The following is a 23,206-nucleotide window of genomic DNA, read 5'->3' as shown; positions in this document are numbered from 1 at the left end:
GACCATTTGACTGTTTCTGAAAGTGTGAGTTAGCCTAGTGTTAATTTTTTGGCATCAATTTCTTTCTTTCTTATTATTTTATCTGTCATTTTGATATAATTATGATCTCTCTTTAAGTAAAATAGGAATTAAGAGCGGTTACATCTTCCCTGTGCTTAGGTAAGTGGAACCTAATGCATTTACACTAACCCTGTATCTATTTGCATTGACTTTATGGATTGCTGCACACACGTAAGGAAAAAGGTGTCAGCAATAGCTCTGTTTCTATAGACCTAACTCTTTCATGTACAGGCTTTTGGCAACAAATTTGGATGATCTCTATTAGAAGTATCAGCGATAAGGTGGTAGCCTTATTTACACGTTAAAAAAAGAAGGGGAGAGAAGGAAAAAAAAAAAAGAAATGGAGGGAACCACTATACATTAGATAAGTAAATAAGAGAGTATGAGATTTATAGAGATATAGATCCTCTGAGTGAGGAGATTTCCCTTTTGTCCTCAACCCTCCTACATGTTTGCTTTCTCTCTTACATATATATAGCAGAAAGATTAGTCCTGAGAAAGATACATTATAATATGTTGAGGAAAAAAATCCCTATATATGTATATATAAACAGGTTTATAGAAAAAATGGGGGAGGGAAAAAAAATTTGCATAGGGTTACAATGAAACTTTGCGATAAGGAAAGGAGTAAAGAAAACAGAGAACTGGAATGAATTTCTTTCAATTGCATTAGGACGAGATGTTTTGCCTGTGATCATGAAGGGGTTAAAAGATGAGTATCTCAAAATAGAGGAAAAAATAAAACTTTATAGACATAATGTCAAAAACATTTTCAGAAGCAATGATTAGTGACTGGATTCTCATCAAATTCACAAATAAAAAGTGAGTAAAAATGTTTTTTGGGCAACTAAACCAAAGTTGAGATTCATCTGGAAGCAAACTTTTGAAAAAGAATCATTACCACATTTACCTTTCAATGGTTCAACATTGAAAGTTAAAGTACCATTAGAGGTTATGAAGTTCTTCCTTTCCTTTACCTCTAAGTTTGATAGTCTGAGAAAATTCACATTTCTTTTCTCATTTGCCTCATATAATATATATTGATTAATATTTATGGAGGGGTTATTTTTCTACATAGCAAACATTATATTATAATGTTAATATTAATTAACATTGTGAGTTTTCTGCATACAAATGTTGTTAATTAGCTTTGTATACCAGAATAATAAAATATGTCCAGACTTTTTGTAGTTTAAATGAATTTTTTCCTTTTGTTCAAACTTCTTTTATTTATGAATCCTTATTTTATGAATGATTTTAATGCACAATCACTCTCAGGTTAAACTTGTTCCCTCACGGAAGCAAGTGGAACCAGCTCCCCATTAAAATATAAAATTAATGTTGAAAAGGAGACACTGAAGAAAATGAGGTTAAAGCACTAGCCCTAAAAAGAGAATGATTCAGAAAACTAGCTGCCATACTTTCAAGAAGTTCGGTTGACTTCTCGAACATAGGTGCTAGATTGAACTTGAACGAATGAAAAAGTGGTTCTACTTACCTCAGTGTACCTTATACAGAACATAAAATTTGTGTTTTTGGTTAAAGGGGCCTAAAAATTTTAATGCATATAAAAATCATAAAAATGAATTCCTCATTGTAAAGTGAATGAAAATTACAATGGGCATTAGACAAATCAGTACTCAACATGCTCTAACACAGAGGTTCTCAACCTGGGACTACATGCAGAGGCGTATTTGTGGTTTTGCCACCTGTGGGCTAACCAAATTTTGCCGCCCTTCTTTTATTCTAGTTTAATTTCCTAGACCACACACATACACACATTTCTCGAATTCACCCCCCCCCCCAACCTATAAATTTATATGTGTTTAAGTCTTTCTTTTGGTCACTCACATGCTTGTGTACTCTTTTAGTCAATCACATACAGGGCCACAAATAGACAGGAGGGGGGCAGGCGTGTCTGGTGCCCCAAGTGCTGAACCAGAGAGGCATAAATTTCACCAATTAATCCCTCCTTCAGCATTGCAAGGGGCACCAAAATACATTCTTGCCCCCACTAACCAAGCATCTAGTCGCAGCCCTGATCACATGCTTGCATACTCTTTTGGTCACTAACATGCTTGCATACTCTTTTGGTCACTCACATGCTCACACACTTTTTACATCACTCTCATGCTCACACACTCTCTAAGCCACTCTTTTAGCCATTCTCATACTCACACACTCTCCAAGCCACTCTTTTAGCCATTCTCATGTTCACACACTCTCCAAGCCACTCTTTTAGCCATTCTCATGTTCACACACTCTCCAAGCCACTCTTTTAGCCATTCACATGCTTGCACACTGTTTTGGTCACTCACATGCATGCACACTCTTCTGGTCACTCACGTGCTTGCACACTCTTACTCATGTGCTTGCAAACACTCTACATCACTCACTGACCTAGTCTCTCGCTCTCTGGGTAGAAGCGGATCCATGGTTATAAAATTTTGCCAACCTTCTTCCATTATAACATTATATTCTAATTTTTTTAGGCACTCATTCCTAAAATTTGCCGCCCTGGGTTATAGCCTGCAAAGCTCCCCTGTAAATATGCCACTGCCTACATGCTCCCTTCAGACATTGGAATATTCTATGATGACCACTTTTGAAAACCAAGTAAACAAGATATGACAGAAGATTAAGAGGGCCACAGAGAGCTGAGAAAAAAAAATACAGATTTGGCGGAAACAAAACACATAAGTGGAAATAAGAGTTGAAAAAGTGACTTAGAAACCCAGTAGAACTTCCATGAAAGAGAAGTTGACAGATCTCTGGCCTTTGAGAGATTTGACATTATTTACATTTTTTTAATCCTATAAATTTACTCAGAAATCAATTTTTCAAGTATAAAGTGTCTTGCTTCAGGATGTAGAGCCTCTGTTAAAATGGGAAGAGACACAAGAAAAAAATAGGGTTAAGAAACAATGCTCTAATACAGGGGTCACCAACCTTCTTCTAAGTCGTGCCAAAAAAATCAAGATTATTCTTGATACACATGCAACTCTACGAAATTGAACATGCAGACCATGCGTCCCATTTTACGGGACACTAGCATTTTCTCCATTCCTGCAAAATATTGTTCGGCTGTGCTCTTATTTTTGTAAAAATGTTCAATTTGACACTCCGAGTTCTAATTGGTTTTTATTTCCGAGTCATAAATTTGATTATCGCAATGCAGATAGTGTATGTAGCTTAAGTATATCAGTAGAAAAGTTCATCTTACCTACACCATGATGAGCATAGACACTGGAACCTGAGGACTCAGGGTGCTTGGGTCCCCCTCCTCAATACACTTTGTAAGAGGGCTTAGATCCCTCCCCCAAAAAAAATTTATGGATACATATAGATATACAATGTAATTGTTTTATGGAATACATGTCACCCATGTGGACGACCCGGAATCTCGTACATATGGAACGTCATCACACAATAGTTATTTCAAGAGAGTGCATACCATACTAAATATAACTTTGGCAGCCAACAAGACCATCACTCATAAGTAAAGAATTTGTTAAGATTTAGAGAGAATTTTTCAGATAGTGTGAAAAATGGAATAAATTTTTTTTAATTTTTGAAAAACATTTGCATGCCAGTCCTGATACAATGGCACGCCAATTATGGCATGTGTGCCGTGGCTCCACACCTTGGTCCCACCTTTGCTCTAATACATCACTGTGGTAGAAATATGTTTGAAAATAGAGCCATTCAATGTCTGAACATGGCGCTAGGCACTACCACTCTTAGAGACATTCATATACGCTGCTCAAAACAATTAGGGGACATGAAGTATTTTCATATAAAATTATGATTTTAAGAAAATTGATTAACAAAATATTAATACAAATATAGTTACGTATGGCGAAAGAAAACAATGTCTTACAAAATTCTTAATTAAATTTCAATAAGTGTTCACATGCAAAAACTAAATGCTTATTTTGAAGCCCATCAACCCCTCATTAACTCTGAGTCTTGCAATTTTACATCACCCTCTTTCAGAAGAAATTATTTGCCTTACCAAAAATATTTTTCTATCAATGAATAAGATTTTCTCCTGTGTTCTTTGATATGCATAAAAATGAAAATTTATAGTTTTCCACCAAAAAGTTCATCAAAATTTTGTTGATGATTTACGAAATCATGACATTTTTTCTTTGTGAATACCTAACAATGTTCTTTGTCAATATTTTATCAATCACAATGTTCTTAAAATAACAATTGAATAAAAACTATATCTCCCCTAATAAAGCACTAATTATTTCGTGCAGTGCAGAAACAACTTTGCAATAAAGGTTTGGCTTCTTTTTAAAAAGCACTTGTAATATAATTTTTAAGGAATTGTCCCCCCTTAAATTATTGAATTATAAGATAATCATACTGTAATTAATGGCAGGTATGTGTTAATAGTATATATTAAAACACATACATAAACACTACATTCCAATGTGTTAGTAAACATTTCATATTTTTTCCATTAATGAAAAATGATTTTCTTGCCTTATTGTTAAGAATAACACTTGAACTTATAAAAATATTTTACTGTCTCTGATGAGGTTGGAATTTTTACAATATGCATAACTTTTTAGGCCACTTCAATGCACACTAAACTATTCACTAATTTTCACAGTGAATACATACCCACATTCCTCTTTCACCAAAAACCTCATCTACAGGGAAACTTATTTTATAACCACTCCACTTGCACCTTAAGGGCAAAGAAATTAGTGAATACAATTGAATATTTTAAAAAAAAAGAAAAGCTATTCACCGCTAAGAGCTATATAGCATAAAAAAATTTGCAAACTAAAAGAATTTGTAAAATTTCTATAAATTATTGGCAGTAGAGTACATTATTTTTATACTTAATATGCAAAGTATTTGAAATACTCAATAGTGAATTAAATATATGTCTATATCAATTAGTAAACAGCTATGAAACATAGTTATTACGATGTAAGCCATCTGTCATATAAATGCACGATTTGAGTGACTTTGAATGACAGATTTTTTAGCGTGTGCTTAGATTGTTGGACTATCTATAAAAACTGCCAATTTCCCCTGCTTTTCCAGCACTATATAAAAAATTTTCAAAATGTGTTCTTAAAAAGCTCCAATAAGGCAGCAAAAAATTTTTTTTGCAGCCTTCATAATACTCAGGCAATATCAACCAACCTAATCACAGCAGCAGCGCATCCACAACAATGGTTAGTTCAAGTATTAATAAGAGCATTTATACATTGAAATGGCTTGGTAATATATATAACAAACAAAATTTCTCAGTAGGTAATCCATTGAATCCTAATCAATTCTGTGTATTAGACTACTACTACTTAACTGCACCTCATACTCATTCATTTGGGGAATTTATAATGACGTAGCAGCCTATATGCTGAAATGTGGCATGTCTCAGTCACCTCGTTGGGCATTTTGCCTGTTGTGGCCTTGTATTTGTGTGTTATATGCATAGCTCTAACGTATTTATGTTGTCAGCGTTATGTAATCTATGACAGACTACAAAATTTGTTCAACAACAAATACAATATCATTAAAACTGTTCTAAAACACAGGATCATTACACAATTTTAAAAGGTGAATATCATAAAAACTATTGCAAAACTAAAAAATTACATCTGTGTAATGCATGAATGCCTATTCAAATGAAAGCATTGCCACAGGTATCTGAAAATTTTGCTATGTCACTATGAAATGTTGTTACAAGTATTGTAATTTAGTTCCATCTGAATACATTGCTATTTACCAGAAAAATTTATAACAAATTTGGAAATTCAGCACAGTTAAAAATTTACTAGCTCTCCAATTGGGAATACAATATAATTATCTATTGGTTTTTAAATTATTCATCATTAAAATTGTGTAATCAATTTCTAGACATTCTTTAACTCTAAAGCAGGTTATCTGGTCTGACTTATTGCTCATTTTTGCCACACCACCGCCATTTTCTGCACACAAGGGCTAATTAGACCCTGGGACCTACAATTTATTGCCAATTCCAAATATGACAGCCTTTTGTTTCTATACTCATCAAGAGGTAACCCCTTGATGTGGGACACCCTGTGGTAGCAATCTTTTTCTGTGGTAATTTCGCCGTTTCTGTTGTACACATGAATCAGGAAAGTTTCTGACAAGGGCGAACCGGGTATCGAACACCTCTAAAACATCCTTTGGTACTTTAGGCGAGCATCTTATCGTCCTGGACTACTGTGCTCCGTTACCTGGTCTGACAAATCCTAATTTCAAATATGCATGTCAAGGGAGAAATACCTAATAAAATCAACATAAGGCACTGGATTTACGTGACTCATATTAGCTGTTTAGATTTTTAGAACAGAGTCTCGAAAAAAAAAAACTTAATGTTTCCCTACTCAGAATTTTTTTTTCAGCATCTCTTTTACTAAACCATACCATAGGGTCCTACATTGTATCTGTAACTTCTACAACTGCCATACCCCCTAGTTTATTTGATTCCCCCTGCCCCAGCAGTAACATCACTCACTTTGGAACACACTATTCTAGAAGAAGTGTTTTGTTTTGAAGTTTGGTTTCTTTGAAAGCACTACATCCCTAGATACCCATATACGCGTATAAGCATTTTGATGCTCAGAATAGACAGGATTGTTCCTGATCAGGCACAGCTCTACATCATTTTGATGACAAAGGATTATTTTCAGGAGAATAATGTTATGTGTCAAGACATTATAGAGCTTATTCAAGTGTAACAAATATTTACAACAATCACACGGACTCCCTAAAAACCACAACGAAGCACAAGGGAAAGAGCCTAAAAGAACTGTGAGGCTTTGTCAAGCTCATCCTCAACTCAGATTATATTTATATCTGTAAATGTTCTTGTAACAAGTTGCTTGGAAATACTTGTAAATGTTTTTAGATTTTCTTTTTCATTCTCTGCATCAAATTGAAGCAGAGGAAGATTGGTCTAGAGTTAAATTGGTAGTCTTAATAATTTTTCCAAAAGTAATGTAAAAATTTTAAAACAGAAAAAAATATTTTTCAACATAAATATATTTTTGTGAATTTAATTGCCAATGGCACAAATAAATTCTTGATTTTATACTATTATGTAATATTACATACATGGTCATACACATCTGTGCACTTGAATACCAGTTCATGAGCTTACCCAGTCCATATTATGAAATCTGGTTCAGGCTCAATCTTTTTCATGGACTCTATGGTCAAATTCACCAATGTCCATGGCGCATCACATAAGAAATTGCCATATATACCATTATCTGGATACATTCTTTTATCAGAATCATGACAAAGATCATTTGGATTACCACTTCTTGAATATTCTCTGTCAACATGCATGTCTGTGAGATGCCAAAACGTTCCTATATTAACAAGTAAAAAACCCCAGCAACTATTAAATTCAATTAAGAAACAAAACAAAAAAATCAGTTAACAGTTAAAAAATCAGTTAAACAACAAATAAAATATTAAGTTGCATTCAATACACAGAATGATTCAAGACTATAAAAAGTTTGAGTTGAGTTATAAAAACATCAAAATAAACCATATTCACATGGAAAACATAATCAAAAATATCACCTTAACCCAGTGGTTCTCAATCTTTTTCACCCGTGGCTCCCTTGCCTTAGTTAATATTTATCTGCGACTCCCCAGAATAATCTAACAAAAATTCACTTCAAAACAGTTGATATACACACTTCAATATTGGCAGCTCACCATGATGCTCCTAACAAAGGTTGGCAACACCCCTAGGAGGTGCAGCACAAACTTTCATAATCACTGTCTCAACCATAAACTGCTCTCCTAGATGATGAGTGTAGCCTGTTGAATCATTTTGATGATTTGCAATATGGGGGAATTTTTTTTTTTTTTGTTCTCTTGCGCATGCACAGTATATTTACAAATACTTGTGCAGTTCAAAAAGTTAAGATGATAGGCGTCACTGTTTACCACTGCTCTGGATCAGAAATTTAGAATTCTTAATTTTATGAAATGAATTTTTTTTTCTATTTTACCAAGAGAAAAAAAATTCATCCCAATTTCACATCATTTATATTAAAAAAAAAAGCAAAAATACCACAGCTTACATACCAACAGTTTTTTTTAGATCTCGTGACAAACTATAATGCACTGTTCCAAAAAAACAGATAAATAAAATATTCCACAAATGTGCCCACTCCATAGCTATAGAATCAAACACTTCAGAGATATATTCCTGCGTGGAAGAAAATAACTATATATTTATAGGCATTCTCTAATAACTGTTTGACAAATAAAAGTAAAAACATTTCATATAGCCTACATTATTCAAGTACAGCAGAACATTGGATTACGAGTAACTCGGTTTGTTACAGCAAGAAAATTTTTTTAACAAATTTTGAATTTATGAACTAGTAATATCTCACAATATGAGTAGTAGGCAGTGTTTGCCAATATGTATCAAAATTCAATTTTACCTCTCTAAATTTTGTTGAGTGGAAATACTCCTAAAAATCTTAGGTATTAGGTAATTTTTTTTAATAGAGTTATTTCTATTTTTATTTGAAAAAATACCGCTCTTTTTACAAAACTACCCCGAAAAATTTTGGAAAGGAGTTAAATTACTTTTCAAAATAAATTTTTGGATAACACTGGTAGTAGGTATACTAGTCTCTAGATGAAGATTAACAGTATAACTTTGTGTCCCATGGGGCTCAAAAGTAGAATATACCAAAAATTATAATGCACATCGCAAAACAATCAGGGCTTCTGCAGAAAAATCTTGAGAGGAATTATAAGAAAAGAAGGAAAAATAATTCTTCTATTTAGAAAAGACTATTATTGCACAAAATTTTCCGTCAGGCCAGGGCTTGTTACAGAACACTGCAAAACTTTCTTTTTTGTGCACATGGGGGTTTGTCAATGCCCACAGATTGAAGATTCCTTTCCTTCTGGAGCTCTGAACTCTCACATCCATACAACATCATCTACTGTATCTGGGAAGCATTTCTGACCCTGCATAGCTATATCATTCCAAATCCTCCAGGTGCACTCTACCTCTCCTACAAGTTTGTAACCCTGATACTGAAACACACTGTATAATGTTTACACATACAGGGTGGTTGAAAAGTCCTGGACACCTTTGAAAATCAATAAAAAAAAACCAATCATTCGACATAAAAAGAAGCAGTTTGTTGCACTAAAATACTTATCGTTGCCCAGTTTTTTTGAGGAATTTATAAAAATAAAAGTTCAACTCACAGATGGTGTTGTATCATGAAAAACTCAAAATAACACATAAAATGCTACACAAACAGTGCATAATTAATGTTTGTTATGATTTGCATTCTAATCTCTTTTTTCCAGAAGTCTGCATATGTGTACTTTAAGGTGTAATGGTTTTATTCTTTTTCAAGTAAAGACCTGAGGTACACATAGACCTACATGTGTACCCAACTCCAATGATCCTAGTAAAGATATCAACCCAAATTGACTTTTTTTTTTTTTTTTAAATGACATTATCTTTTAAAGGAGCATTTTGACACACAATAAACACAAATCAATCAAAAAAAATTTAACAGCTAGTTTTGGTTTACGGATAAAGAGGATATAAAACTACCAAATTTGAATTTGAGCGCTTTTTCATCCACTTAGATGTAGCCTGAGCTATACTTTGTTTACCCTATCTTGAGTCCTGATGTGAATAAAAGCATGTGTGCGATAATCGAAGAGATTGGATGAAGGGCACTTCGCCACTTCTACAGTGCAAAATCACCATAAATATAGTCCTTTGATCGTCTGCCCTTTGTATCATAAAATACCTAATAATTTTTATTTTTTAAATTTGTTTTGGTTTAATTTGGAGAAGGGAAAAAAATTTAAGTTATCCACAATTTATTTTACAATGTAACATACTCAGCCTAGAAAAATCATGTGGCGTAAATCGGTAGTTCAAAAGCCAAATTGGAGAATTTTGTGAAAAAAAAATGAATAGAAGATTTCCGAGTACCTACCATAAAAACAGAGCTGCCCTCAGGGGTATACCACAGGTATAGTTGCACCAGGCCCCACATTTGGGAGGGGAACACACTTATAGTAATAATAATTTCTTTCATTTATTCTGAATTTTCATGAGTGTTGGAATTATGTCTCAATTATTTTTCTTGTTTTAAATTCATAGATTATCAATTTTTATTATTTCTCAGACAATTTGTTTTATTAGGTTATAATTTTGATTGGTTTTGTAAATATTACTTTCATCAATTTAAAATTTTCATCAGTTCAAATTAATTCTTTGTTAATTTACATTTAATTGTTTCTATATTATTTTTGTATGGATATTTTTCACCATTCCTGTATATTTTGTAACAATAACATTTTTGGATGTCCATTCCTCCCTCCAACAGAATATATAAAATCGAGGATAATGGGCCCCGACACTATTAATGGTCGTATTCACCAACACAGTTTCAACTGCAATCGCAGGTGAAAGGATTGAAGATCGAAATGAATTGGTTAAATTAAGGATTTTAACCAATCCATGTCGATCGCTGATCATTTAACCTGCGATTGTAGCTTAAACTGTGTTGGTGAATACGGCCGTCAGACTCCTCTGGATCACTATTATTTATCACTAAACCCCACGTCTGGTAATAAAGGGCCTGTTCATTAGACTATAGGCGGTTCCAAATAAGACTTGAAAAAATATCGTTGTAGAGGAATTTATCGTTATATCGAGTGTCCTTTAGTGAGGTTTTACTGTAAATGGAATAACGAAACTATGGGATTTCGGTGAGGGATCGTAGATGGAAGTTGGAAACAGAAAAAATATATTTTTTAAATAAAAAAACTAATATCAAGCTATAAGACATGGACAAACACAGACAAATCATATCATGGTTAAAACACTTAATGCAAGATTTCATCCTCAATCTTACGAATACAATATTCTTTACAAACCTTGAACGAAAAAAAAAGGGTATTGTAAGAGAACACAGCTAAGATAAGAAGACCAATAAAAAAGTATTGGAATAATCTCATAAAAAAAATTGGAAGTTGCTTATCTTCCGGATAGTAAGAGCCAATGGAAATCGGGATCCACGAGTGCAGGTAGGTCAGTTTGTAAACAATTTAAATTCCAATTTTAATTATACAGGGTTCTCAGCAGCCTGGCTATATATAAACAAGTTTGAAAAACGTTTTACATGTTTACAGATGATGTTACTTCAACTTGGAATGACCATAAATTCCGTATTTCCCGGGGCAGTACCGATTTTTTTTTTTCTGTTTTTCTCTCTGTCCCAACTTTTTTTGCAAAAATTCGCCGGTTTTTCACGTATTTTCAATGAAGACAACTTGACTTTTTATTCTTCAAATCAATGATTAAAATTATCTTCCCAATTCAGAAATTACATAACAACAATTACGACTACAAGTAAATTTTTTTTTTAATTCACTGCAATTTGACGCGGTGCTTCATTTCGACTTTTGTGGGATTTTATCACGAATTAGCAACTGTGCTTACTTTTGGCGAAATTCGGCATTGTACCGTATTTACTCGTATTTCGAAGGCCAATTTTCCGTATTTTACTTGAGAAAATATGGTCATCCTACGTTTCAGTATTTCTTCGAATTTCAGAGAAACATTATCCTTCCCTTGTCTTCTGCATCCGTCAAAGTTGGTGCTGCAGTTATCTGCATACAAAGCAACAATTTTGTTTTCCAAGTAAAATTTATCAGTGAACTCTTTTTTTACATGGCACTCTGCAAGTCTGATGTTTCACCAGGTAAGAAGAAAAAGTCCATTATTTTGATTTGAACAGCCTGAGTAGTACGAAGTCCTTTCTTTGGATGGCATTCAACCACTTCCTCTTCAGATCTTCACATTTCGGAAAATAAAATACAGATACTTTTGGTCCTGACAGATAATTGCCTCTGCAATACGGGACACAGAACTTGTCAGGCATATTTCTGGAAAAATATCTGTAAATTAACAATCGGTGACCACGTGCGTTCGTTACGAACTGATGTTTTAATGGCGATTACTTGGGAGAAGCAGCGTCGGTCGGGGGAGAATGCCGAGAAGAAGAAATTCTCTTTCTCGTTTAGGCTAGAACCCCTTAATACAAGTATATGAAGGCGTCTTAGTTTAGGCCGGAGTGTGATGACGTCACAGCATCGAAAATATCGTGGGCGAAGGCTTTCTGCTCTAGACGGTATTGGTAGAGCAGGGCCGGGCTTAAGAATTTTGCGGGCCGGGCTTAAGAATTTTGCGGGCCCTCCAAAAAAATTTTATGCAGTCGCTCCCCAACTTTTAAATTTTTAGATTTACTAACATAAATCTTGAAGGGGAAAAAATTGTTCAGGAATTCATTTTTTACACTTATTTTATTTCAGAAACGCGTTGATAGTTGAGAACGTAATCAAATATGATATATTGAGAGGAAGTTGCGCTTTAATTAATTTGTCAAAATTTATAAATGACCAATGATAATTGGCGTGGTCCACCTGCTTACACTTCATTGTGGCTCAAATCATATTGAACAGACATACATTTCTGACATACTTTTAAAGTGTTTCATCATCTTTATTATATGTAATAATCTTTATAATCTTTATAACATATAAATATATTATTTATTATATATTTATATGTTACAATTCGATAACTTTGATTATTTTTCGAATCCTTTATTGTTGTTTTTGCTCAACTAATGTAAATAATAGTAGTAAAGGAATCAAGTACTGGGATTCACAAAAATAAAATGCATTGGAACCTTCCCACTTGGAAAGTTCTAGCTGAGTACCACACTCAGTGAGTACTTTTACTAACACTTGAAATTTCCCATTTAATGCGTTTCCCACCTACAACGTTTTTTATGACGAGTTTTTGAAAAACACTTTAAGTGGGATTCATTATATATGAGCACTCCGATGTTATTACTTGTTTGAAACCAAGAATTTCTTGACACAAATAATATCCAAGATTGTAATATCAATATGTGAATATTCAAACTTGAAAGTCAAAAAGACGCCCTTGTATAGGTTGTCGAATATTAGCAACTCTAGCTGCAATCAGTCTAAACCTCAGATATAATTTATTTAACAGTTGGCAAACACATTTTCTCCATCAGAGAATGAACTATCGGGGCTGCAAGCAACGTAGCCTACATCCTAAATTTCCAGACCTTTGTGCTCTTAAATGTTTTTATACATGAACTCTCTGTTCATGAAACAAAATATCTCTAATGTCGATGCTGTACAAAATGAGTAATTCGATTGAGAAAAAAAATCATTGATCGTGAGATTGTGGCCGTGCCGGAGAAAACTGAAACCGGCAAGCCGGCCGGGAAAGCACACCCGGTTCGGATCAACACCCCGCCAACCCCCAAGCAGCACAACCACATCCCCACATCCAAACACCCTATCGCCGGGCACATCACCGCTCGACAAAGTCTGGGTAGCACCGCGAGTGCGACTCTCCTCTGTCCCGACACCCGTGACAAGGTCCCACCGGCGCAGCTGCCTTACTCCGGGCAGTCGTCATCTAGAGATTTCCATGGCACAGGCTACTATTGCTAATGGAAGCACCACCGGATGAAACTACACATTGTGCGCACTATTGGTACCTTCAGACCAGATGGTAACTCCAACGAGAGGAGAGGTTGTCATGGGAAAAAAATTATGGGGGGTTTTTCCTTCGTAGTGTCCCTCATGTTTGATGCCCTAAGCATGTTTGTTTTCCTTGGTTGATGTAGCCCTGTTATTTATTTAATGGCAGAAAGAAAGGCCAGATTTTTTCAATAGGTAAAGAATGTGACCACCAGCATATACTCTTTTCCTGTGTGCTAATGGCATACCTAATAACAGTAAAAATGATACAGGGGCTTCTAACTGAAAGCCTCCTTTCACAATCAATCATAGTTTGATTAGAGATGTAAAATTCTCGAGAATAATCTTTCGGAGAATATTCTCAGGTAGGACTACTATTATAAATAACTTGAGAATATTCTTGTACGTTCTTGATGAGAATATTCTCCTGTTATTTATAATATAGTTACATATAATATCCTTAAGAATATTCTCTGGAAGGACTACTTTCATAAATTACTGGGGAATATTCTTGTAGAAAATAATAAGAATTATTCTGAAGTTATTAAAAATAGTCCTTCCAGACAATATTCTTGAATATTCTCCTCGATGAGAATATTCTTCAGTTACCGAAACCTTTCCAGAGAGTATTATCAAGAATATATGTAATAACATGTATCATAATAAATAATCTCCATAAATAACTTGAGAATAATTATTTTCGATAAGAATATTCTCTAGTAATTTATAATAGTAGTCCTTTGAGAGAATGTTCTCTGTCCCCGCTCTCTTCCAGTCAAGAAGATGGGAATATTGAAGTTTGTAGACACCGCAATATTAAAGTTTGAAAGCAAGAAAATTAAACCCACAGGGCTGATTTTTGCACAACTTATAAAGAAATGTGAGTAATACAGAATTTAAGTGCATGTGCATTGAAGAAAACAATAGTTCTGTGTCTTAGAATGAAGGTGATTGTGTAAGAATTGCTTCCTTTATCAATAAACTTTGGTTTAATTTCTTTTGTGTTGTGAACTTATTTCTGAAAATTTATCTAATTTTAAAATAATTTTTTAAGGTTTTAATCTAAAGGTTTTTTTTCTAAAGTCTTTATAAATAAACTTTTAAAAACTCTCATCATGACCTGGAGAATATTCTGAGAATATTCTCGAACTAAAAGTTGTCATTGGAGGTGATTATACCAAAATTTTTTTTGTTGTAAATGTTTCAAGCAATGAAAACTGCTTTATATTTTACAATATATACAAAATTAGTAAAAAAAATTAAATTATTTAAAAGAAAAATGAATATTCTCGATTATTCTTCAGTTTTTACATCCAATGGGGAAAAAATTAAATTTAAATCAAAAATTTCAAAAACATCTGCTGAGAAAGAAAGGGACTTCTTTTGGAAGAATTGCGGCCCCTGAAATTTTGTGGCCCGGTGCGACCGCACCTTTCGCACCTCCCCAAGTCCGGCCCTATGAGTAGGTAAGAAATACCTCACAATGATAGGAAAAAATTTGATGTTCTGCTTGTTCGATGCATCTATACTAATTGCAAGGGCGTAGCCAGGGGGGGGGGACTTGGGGGTCTGGTCCCCCCCCCCCCGAAATGTGAGAAAATGACCGAAAAAAAGGGAAAAAGATGGCCAAATCCATTGTTCTGTCACTTTGGTTCCCCCCCCCCCCCAAAATGAAAGTGGTCCCCCCCCCCGAACGAAATTTCTGGCTACGCCCCTGACTAATTGCGATACTTTTGATTTTATTCAAGTCCTGCTTCACTTCGTCTAGTATGTATGGCGATAAAACATTCACTATTATAGCTTCATATTTTGTATGGACGGACGAAAATTTGGTCTCGTACAATTTCCTCGTACAGACAATCATTCGAACGAAACTGTCCATGACGAACAGTATAGAAAGCTGTGAGAGCTTCGCTTGCTGCAATTTTTTCTTTCACGAGATGATCTTTTTGTCTCACTATGAAAAAGTTCATGGTTTTCGTTGAAGCTATGGCCTTTTCGGCATTCTTATGCCGCTTGGTTGACGCATGCTAAGAGATATCATTTTTTTCTCCATGGGCAGGGGTGGCTTAAGTGAGAGTGAAAGGGGTGCGATGCACCCGGGCGGCAGATTGTAAGGGACGGCAGCGTAGACTTTAATGAAGACTAAAAAATTTTTAAAAATTTCACAAAGTAAAAATTCACTTGACATCACGCATACCCTCGACAACGGAGATGAGAAAACTTGAGGGAATAGACAGGGCCTGGTACTAATAATGCAATATATCTGGGCGGGGTGCGAAACAAAATCTCTACACGTGCGGAACTTATTTTTTGAGCCTCCTGCGAATTCTTTCCTCCATGGCCCTTACATCCTACTTCGGGGTCCCTAGGCTAGAATCTTTCGCGAGCCCCAAGCCAGATTTTTCAGGGGGGGGGGCTTCTACAGTAAATTTATAGAGAGAAAAAGAAAAATAATTGGATAGAGTCCTGGGTCCCCGGTCTAACGCCCTGTCTGGCCAACCATTGTGTGTGAGGGCCATACCTCCTTCACACTGTATCCCAACAATTCCTAACAAAAAAAACCTTTTCTTTTTTCAATTTTTTTTTCTCCCTTTCATCTCGGATTTGGCTCCCCTCCAGAGCGGACAGAAATCATTTTCTTTGATTTTTTTGTTCCAGGAATCTTTTTTTTCACCCATTCACCTCGGATATAGCACCCCTCTTGAATGGCACCCCACGCAGCCACAATGGGTCCAAGGGCCCCTTCTGCACTCTATCAAAAAGGGGCAAGTGTGCATTTTCGGCTCCCTCACCTAGTATTTCTATCCAGGACGGTCAAATGAAAGCAAAGGAAAAATTCGGCTTCTCACTTGTCCGGTCCCTGGAGTACCAGAAAAACCTTTGAAATAAATTTCTTACTAAAATTTATCTAATTATACATCATCTTTACAGGATAAGTGATGATGGCTCACCAAAATATGCTGCTTTGAGGATTAAGTTATCTGGCATTTAGAACGGTAAAATAATTCTGGATGAAAAGGCAGAAAAATCTGCTTTAAAAGCGGGATGTATGGTCACAATAATTTTGCACAGTAAACTACGGTGTGTAGGTTTCTTCTGAAAAAAATCAGGTTTATCTCGAGGTCCCCTAGATTGAAGTCCAGTCATGCTCAGTCGCTATTAGGGGCGGTATATGAGGCTTCGCATTAAAACTACATATACGTTCCTTCGACATTTTCGAACACACAGTCCGGAACTCAACTAGAGCATCTAAAAACCCTTTCCCTATGATGTTTTGATGAAGGCAGCTAAAGAGGACCTCGCTCCTGACAGCATAGGAAGCAAAACTAAGCAGAACTCAGAAGCGAAACTAAAAATTTATGGAACTCGAACTGGTGCGTTCTTCTTTCTTTAGTTTATACGAGGCTTTATGCAACTATAAGGCCATCCCTTGTATAATTGACTAATAATTCCAAACAATACTAGATAAATTCATAAAACAGGTCTAGGTCACAATAACATTTATTTATTTATGAAATATTTTGTTAACGGGTAGAACAAAGACACTGTGGATTTAAATACAATACAATAATAATTATACAGGGCTCTCGGATAACTGTGGATTTTGTGTTAACTATAGGCTGACGATATTTCCTAATAAATACAATACAATAATAATTATACAGGGCTTTTGGCTACTATGACCATAAGCGGACAATATTTCCTCGAGAAAAATACGGGACATTGGGCCTCCAATTAAATGGAATGGGCCAAACTTCGTTACGCCAATTTCAATCCGCCAAGGTGGCTAACTATGATTTCATCAGGAAAGATAGGAAATTCAGTAGAGGTGGCGGTGTAGCTGTCTACATAAAACGACACAACTTCTATGATCTCTTCCAACTCCCAGACTCCACACAATGTGAGGCACTGGCAATTGATATTAGATAATTGATCTGATTAGAAATCAGAGAATCAGAATAGGGGTTTGCTACAAACCTCCGATTAATGTTGTTGACATCCCTCTCTTCACACACTTCTTTGACTGGCACTCGGCTATTTTCTGTGGTGATCTGAATTGTAAATCCTACTTGTTCAACTTACACACAACCAACAGACGAGGGAAGATCTTAGAGAGATTCTGCCTCCAAAAAGCATAACGCCCTATGCACCAGATACTGACACACATTTTCCAGACCAAGCTAACCAGGACCCCGTTGTTCTAGACATAAGCACTCGCAAAAAATCTTTCATTCCCAATGGCAATTAACACTCAGCCGATTTTATCACCAGACCACAACTCAATATTTATCGATATAGATTTCGCCATCCCTTTCATATATAAATAAAAAAAATATAGTGAATTGGCCCCCTCTTTTCCAGTGCAAACTTGAAAGGCGAGACCTACCGTCAACGATTAGTGATAATATTACTGAAATTGAAGAAATTACATCTCTCGCAATTTTAATTAATAAAACTGCTTCAGATTCGTCACGGACAGTTCCAACCAACAATTCTTTCAGTATCCCTCAGTAGATTAAAAACATGATCAAGCGAAAAAATAAATTTCGTCATAAATGGCAGAGAACCCTGAACTCATATTTTTATAACAAATATCGAGAATTAAAAAGAACACCCTCTCGAGAAATTAAAGCATACATGAATGAGAGGTATATGAACTTCCTTCAAGAGGTCAAATGCTCAGACGGGACCCTTTATAAAGTATATAAAATATGTAAGCCAGCTCACTCAAGAATACTTCCTATCAATGGCCCTAATGGCCTAGCATATAATGAATCTGACAAAGTTTAGATTTTTGCAGACATGTACGACGCCAGTTCACACAGTGTACCAATACTTCACAACAGCATATTTCTGCCACCGAAAGAGAGGTCGAAATTGGGCCTGAATTCCCTACGGCCCTTTACCCAACAACTAACGATGAAGTGCAAAAATTATTAAGCACCTCTAGAAGAATAATACACCCAAAAATCTTTCGAACAATGTTCTTGAATACATAATCAAAATTTTCAGCAAACTTCCGCAACTTAATTATTTTCCGAATGTTTGGAAACTTGCAACAATCAAAGTGATCCCAAAAGCTGGACAAGACAACCACCAGCCTAAAATTGGCGCCCCATATCACTTTTAAGAGCCCTTGGTAAACTTTTCGAAAGAATAGTAGCGGTCCGCATCAATAAATACACTGAAGAACACAAAATCATAGGAACTGAACAACACAGCTTCCTTAAGGCGGATACACACTACTATGATGTGACGTGTAACCACGTGACGTCAGATGGCGCGGGATCATATCGGACATTATACGGTGTGCACACTGGTGTGATGCATTAAGACCGAAACACGCTAAGATGTTGAATTTGTGAAATCTTATTCATGGAAATTCTGTGACGTACAAATTATATGACGTGGAATTCCCACGTCCCAGAATTTCCATGAATCAGAATTCACAACGTCTCTGACATGACGTGAAATCACGCCACGTCAGTTTAGTGTGTTTCAGCCTTTAGTCAACATTCTACAACAACTTCTTAGATTCACAGAGTGTGTAGAGAACGCTTTTAATTTCAGAGACACCGCAACAATAGAATATTTTGACCTCCAGAAATTTTTCGATAAAGTTTGGCACGAAGGGCTATTGCTCAAACTAATTCGCATGAATATGTCAGATAGTATAATTAAATTTGTGAGACATTATCTTTCCTCGCGGATATTTCGAGTACAGATTAATGATTCAACCTCCAACTCGTTCATCAATCGCTCAAGGAAGTGCCCTGGGCCCGATACTCCACAATTTCCACATGAACGATTTTCTGGTGGCCCCAGGGGTCTCACTGTACTTTATGTTGATGACAGTGCCCTCTGTGTGGTTGAAAAATCCCCATGCAATGCAAGGCTTTATCTAATTTACAGGAACTTGTGAGACAGGTTGAACAGTGGTGTCTATGAAGTCGTGTTCAAATAAATGCAGAAAAAACAGTTTCATGTGGGTCACGAATAAGAGACCTTCCCGTTAATGCACACATCACAGTTCAGGGAACGCCCATCTTCCCTGTTAATTATACTAAGTACCTTGGCGTCATAATTGACCAGCGGCTAAGCTTCGCCAAACAAACAGCTGAGGTCGTGTGCAAGGCGACAATAGCCTTGATCATGCTTAGTAAGAAATGTCACAAAAATACAAGGCTCTCCATTCACAATAAGCTAATCCTCTATAAACTGATAATACGACCAGTATTGTACGCCGCTCCGACCTGGCTTTACGCCATACGTTATAATCTAGTTCCATTAGAACGACTTCAGAACGAAATGTTACGACGTTTCACGTACATAATTTTTTTCCTCTCCTCCAAATTGTTACTTTGCGCGTGAAAAAAAAAAGAAAACTCAAAAATTTTATTTAATGTTAGATGCTGGTCTTGATAAGATCCCTCTTTGAGTAGGGACAAGTGACAATGGCTTCGGATGGTAAAATCCAAATAATTAATAAAATAAATTTGTAACATTGTTACAATTAATAGGTGGAGGTATATTATCACTTGAATCAAAAAAAAATTTATGGGAGGGGGGGGGGGAACGGTCTGGGCTCGCACCAATTTAGGTCTAAAGTTGGCTTCATTGAAAATACGTGAAAAACCGGGACGTACGGCCACCCTAAGCACATGGGGTATGTATAAAAAGTGATTCATTTTTAAGGACATAACCACTCAAAAATTTTGAGACATAAAGAAACAGCGCAATTTACCTTTTAATGTCCAATGTTCCCAATTGGGAACACCGGTTTTATTGATTAAAAAATATTTTTCTCACACGAAAGCACTTGATTTTCCCCCCCGAATACATGAGATTGGAACTTAATTTACAAAAAACAAAAATTTCATTCATTCCAGCACTTATGCCATAAATTTGTTTTAAATCACCTATTTTTAAGGAAGAATAAAATTTCGTTTTGATTTTAATGTTGTTTCTATGCAGAGCCGTATTTTTGTTTTTTCCGCCTGTGGGCTATACAAATTTTGCCGCCCCCTCCCATTTCAGTCTAACTTTTTTACCCCCCCCCCCTTCCATTCCCCCCACGCCTCCAGGTCGGGGCCCCCGTAGAAAAGTTGACAGGTTCCATTTCGGGGGGCCCTGGATGAATCTCATTGATTTTTTTGTTTAACATTGTAGAATTTGCAACAGCGGAAGCCCGAGATAAAGCCAGTCTGAGGCCCCACTAAAAGTATGCGAAATGGTGTCCCGGGTAATTGGTTGAGGCCCTGGATTTTATTCGTTGGTATAATGAATACAAATACAAAATTTTCATGGCACTCACAGTGGGGGATGTCCGACAAGCTTCCAAGTCTGGGGCTCCATGTTTACAGGTTTCATTTTGGGGCCCATGGATGTGTGTGTGAATCTCATTCTTTTCTGTTCTTTAACATTGTAGAATTTGCAACAGCGGAAGCCCCCTAGTTACAACTATACACTTTTCTATTCGAGCGCTTGATTCTTAACTAATTCGACCTCTTTTTCTATACCATTAAGAAAAAATATAATAGCAACGTGGGGTCAATATACATATAACATCGGCGTTATAGTGTGTGGTGCTGCTGAAAAACGTTCTTACAGGGAAGATGGGGTTTCGAGGACGGATCTCAATGACGTCACGTGGAGGCTTTCTACTCTAGAAGGTGTTGGATACAAACACCCCCATAGACACCCCTCCAAAGAAGATACTCCCCTTGTTTAGGAGCTGTCAGCTAAACTCGTCTTTTTTCCAACACCTTATTGGTGTTGTAACCTGAAATGAGTGCTGCTTTGCTTCACTGGACACCTACTCATCCTCCCACCTCTACTTTTGACAATACTATTTGGCAAGGTTAGACAATCATATTTTTTTTTACTTGAACGACAGTCTGTGTGGTGAAAAAAACAAAAAATAAACAATATATATATATATATATAGTCAAACCTCGATAATGAGTCACTCTTGGGAGAGCAAAAATATGACGTTAAACAGAGTAGGCCATAGCTGTGCCAGTTCCTGCCCGAGGATAATTGGGACTTCCAAAGAGTGATCCGGTAAGCGGAGTGACGTATTAACCGGGTGACGCACTAACGAGGTTTGACTGTATATGCTTTATATATTATTTACTATAGAAATGACACATGGAATTTAAAAAAAAGTTTTTCTCTCCCCTCTTTCTATGATCCAAAATTCGCCCCCCTGTAAATACACTACTATTTCTATGACCACGGGCAAGTCCAGAAAATATACAAGGATTTTTTTCCATGAATTTTATGGTTGATATCTCTAAACTAAAGGATCAGAAGAAATAACAGAAAAAAAATTAGAAAATCAATTCAAATCTTAATTCCGCCGGTAAAAGGTTAATCATTTGAAAACTTTGTATAATTTTGTACCGCCTGTACACCAGTGAATGTTTTACTTGTACAATGTTATTTTTTACCCATAGTAAAGAGCAGTGTAAAGTAAAGATGTAAAAAAAAAGACCAGAATTTTTTCTTTGGAGAGACCAATCTGATAGTATGGTGAATTCGATTAAAAAACAAATTTATTTGGTTCAAACCACTTAGGAACCGCATCTGCCCTCACCCCTACTCTTGGAACAGTCCAAGGATGAATCGCATCAGATCTCAGACAGTATATTATGGGTTTTATCCATCTATTTACTTTAGGTGGTATATATTATTGTGGGGTATATATATATATATATATTTTATCTAAAATCCTACAAAAAATTATCCCAACCTTAACAATAACTCTAGCATGAATTATCTCAATAAATATTGGCCAGATATATATCGTTTCGCTCATTTTGTGGAGGGGGGGGAAGACTACAAATTAGAGTAAAGTATTTATATCTCTCCTTAGTCTTAATAAGAGCTTTCAGACTCTAGCATCATGTGTGTCAGACACAGAACAGACATTAATTCAAATATGGTCGATTCAAAAATTTAAAATATGCAATTAAATTTTTTTCCAGTTCTTTTCACATTGAATTTATCAGTTTTTGACTGAACTATAAAACTAAAAATAATTACATCACTATAGGGCACGTAATACAGGGTGGGCAAAAAGTCAGTAGAAACTTTAAAAATGAATAAAAACCGGAAAAATAAGATAAAAAACGGTTTGCATGGTTAGCATCGCTAGGTCACGGAAATTTTTTTAAGACAGGATAAAAATAACTAAAAAAACAGCCAATAAGTGGCGCTAGTACAAGTGACTTCAGTGGAAATATGCAAATGAGACGGTTGTAAGAACTTGCGATCCTAATCCACAAGCAGTTCATCGTTGTAAACCGTGTTTGTGGACCTGCTGCACTCTGCCGTTGCTGGATTTGTGACTTGCCTGCAATGTGTTATCCCGTGGTGGTCATGTGGAACACATTCTGTTTGTTATTTGCATATTTTTTTTTGACTTGTGTACGTCAGCACCACCTATCGGCTGTTTTTTAACTGTCTTAAAAAAATCCAGTGACCTAGCGATGCTAACCCTGCAAACAGTTTATTTTGGTTATTTTTCCGATTTTTATGA

At 35.8% G+C, this 23,206-nt stretch overlaps 1 protein-coding gene across 5 annotated transcripts in view; it reads right to left on the bottom strand.

Moving 5' to 3' along the window:
• Positions 1–11,187, bottom strand: part of LOC149080636 (acid sphingomyelinase-like phosphodiesterase 3b) — a 36,697-nt gene extending 25,510 nt beyond the window's left edge. The window contains exons 1-3 of one of the 5 annotated variants that reach the window (XM_089239800.1): positions 11,008–11,187; positions 8,161–8,284; positions 7,217–7,430 (exon numbers count right to left, since the gene is read on the bottom strand). In XM_089239800.1, coding sequence (XP_089095926.1) covers positions 7,217–7,430; positions 8,161–8,284; positions 11,008–11,088 — 419 coding nt within the window. In that variant the 5' untranslated portion in view covers positions 11,089–11,187. Of the gene's footprint in view, positions 1–4,695; positions 4,763–7,216; positions 7,431–8,160; positions 8,285–10,061; positions 10,898–11,007 lie in introns of those variants that run through there. The other 4 variants (XM_089239798.1, XM_089239797.1, XM_089239799.1 and 1 more) reach the window with 4 other exon arrangements.
• Positions 11,188–23,206: the final 12,019 nt, after the last annotated feature.

This window comes from Pholcus phalangioides, unplaced genomic scaffold, assembly GCF_987345545.1.
Source record: "Pholcus phalangioides strain wild (caught in Gottingen) unplaced genomic scaffold, Ppha-v1.0 ptg000011l_1, whole genome shotgun sequence".
Lineage (NCBI taxonomy): Eukaryota > Metazoa > Arthropoda > Arachnida > Araneae > Pholcidae > Pholcus > Pholcus phalangioides.
Note: the sequence above shows the minus strand (reverse complement) of the source record. Positions and strands in the feature narration are given on the sequence as shown.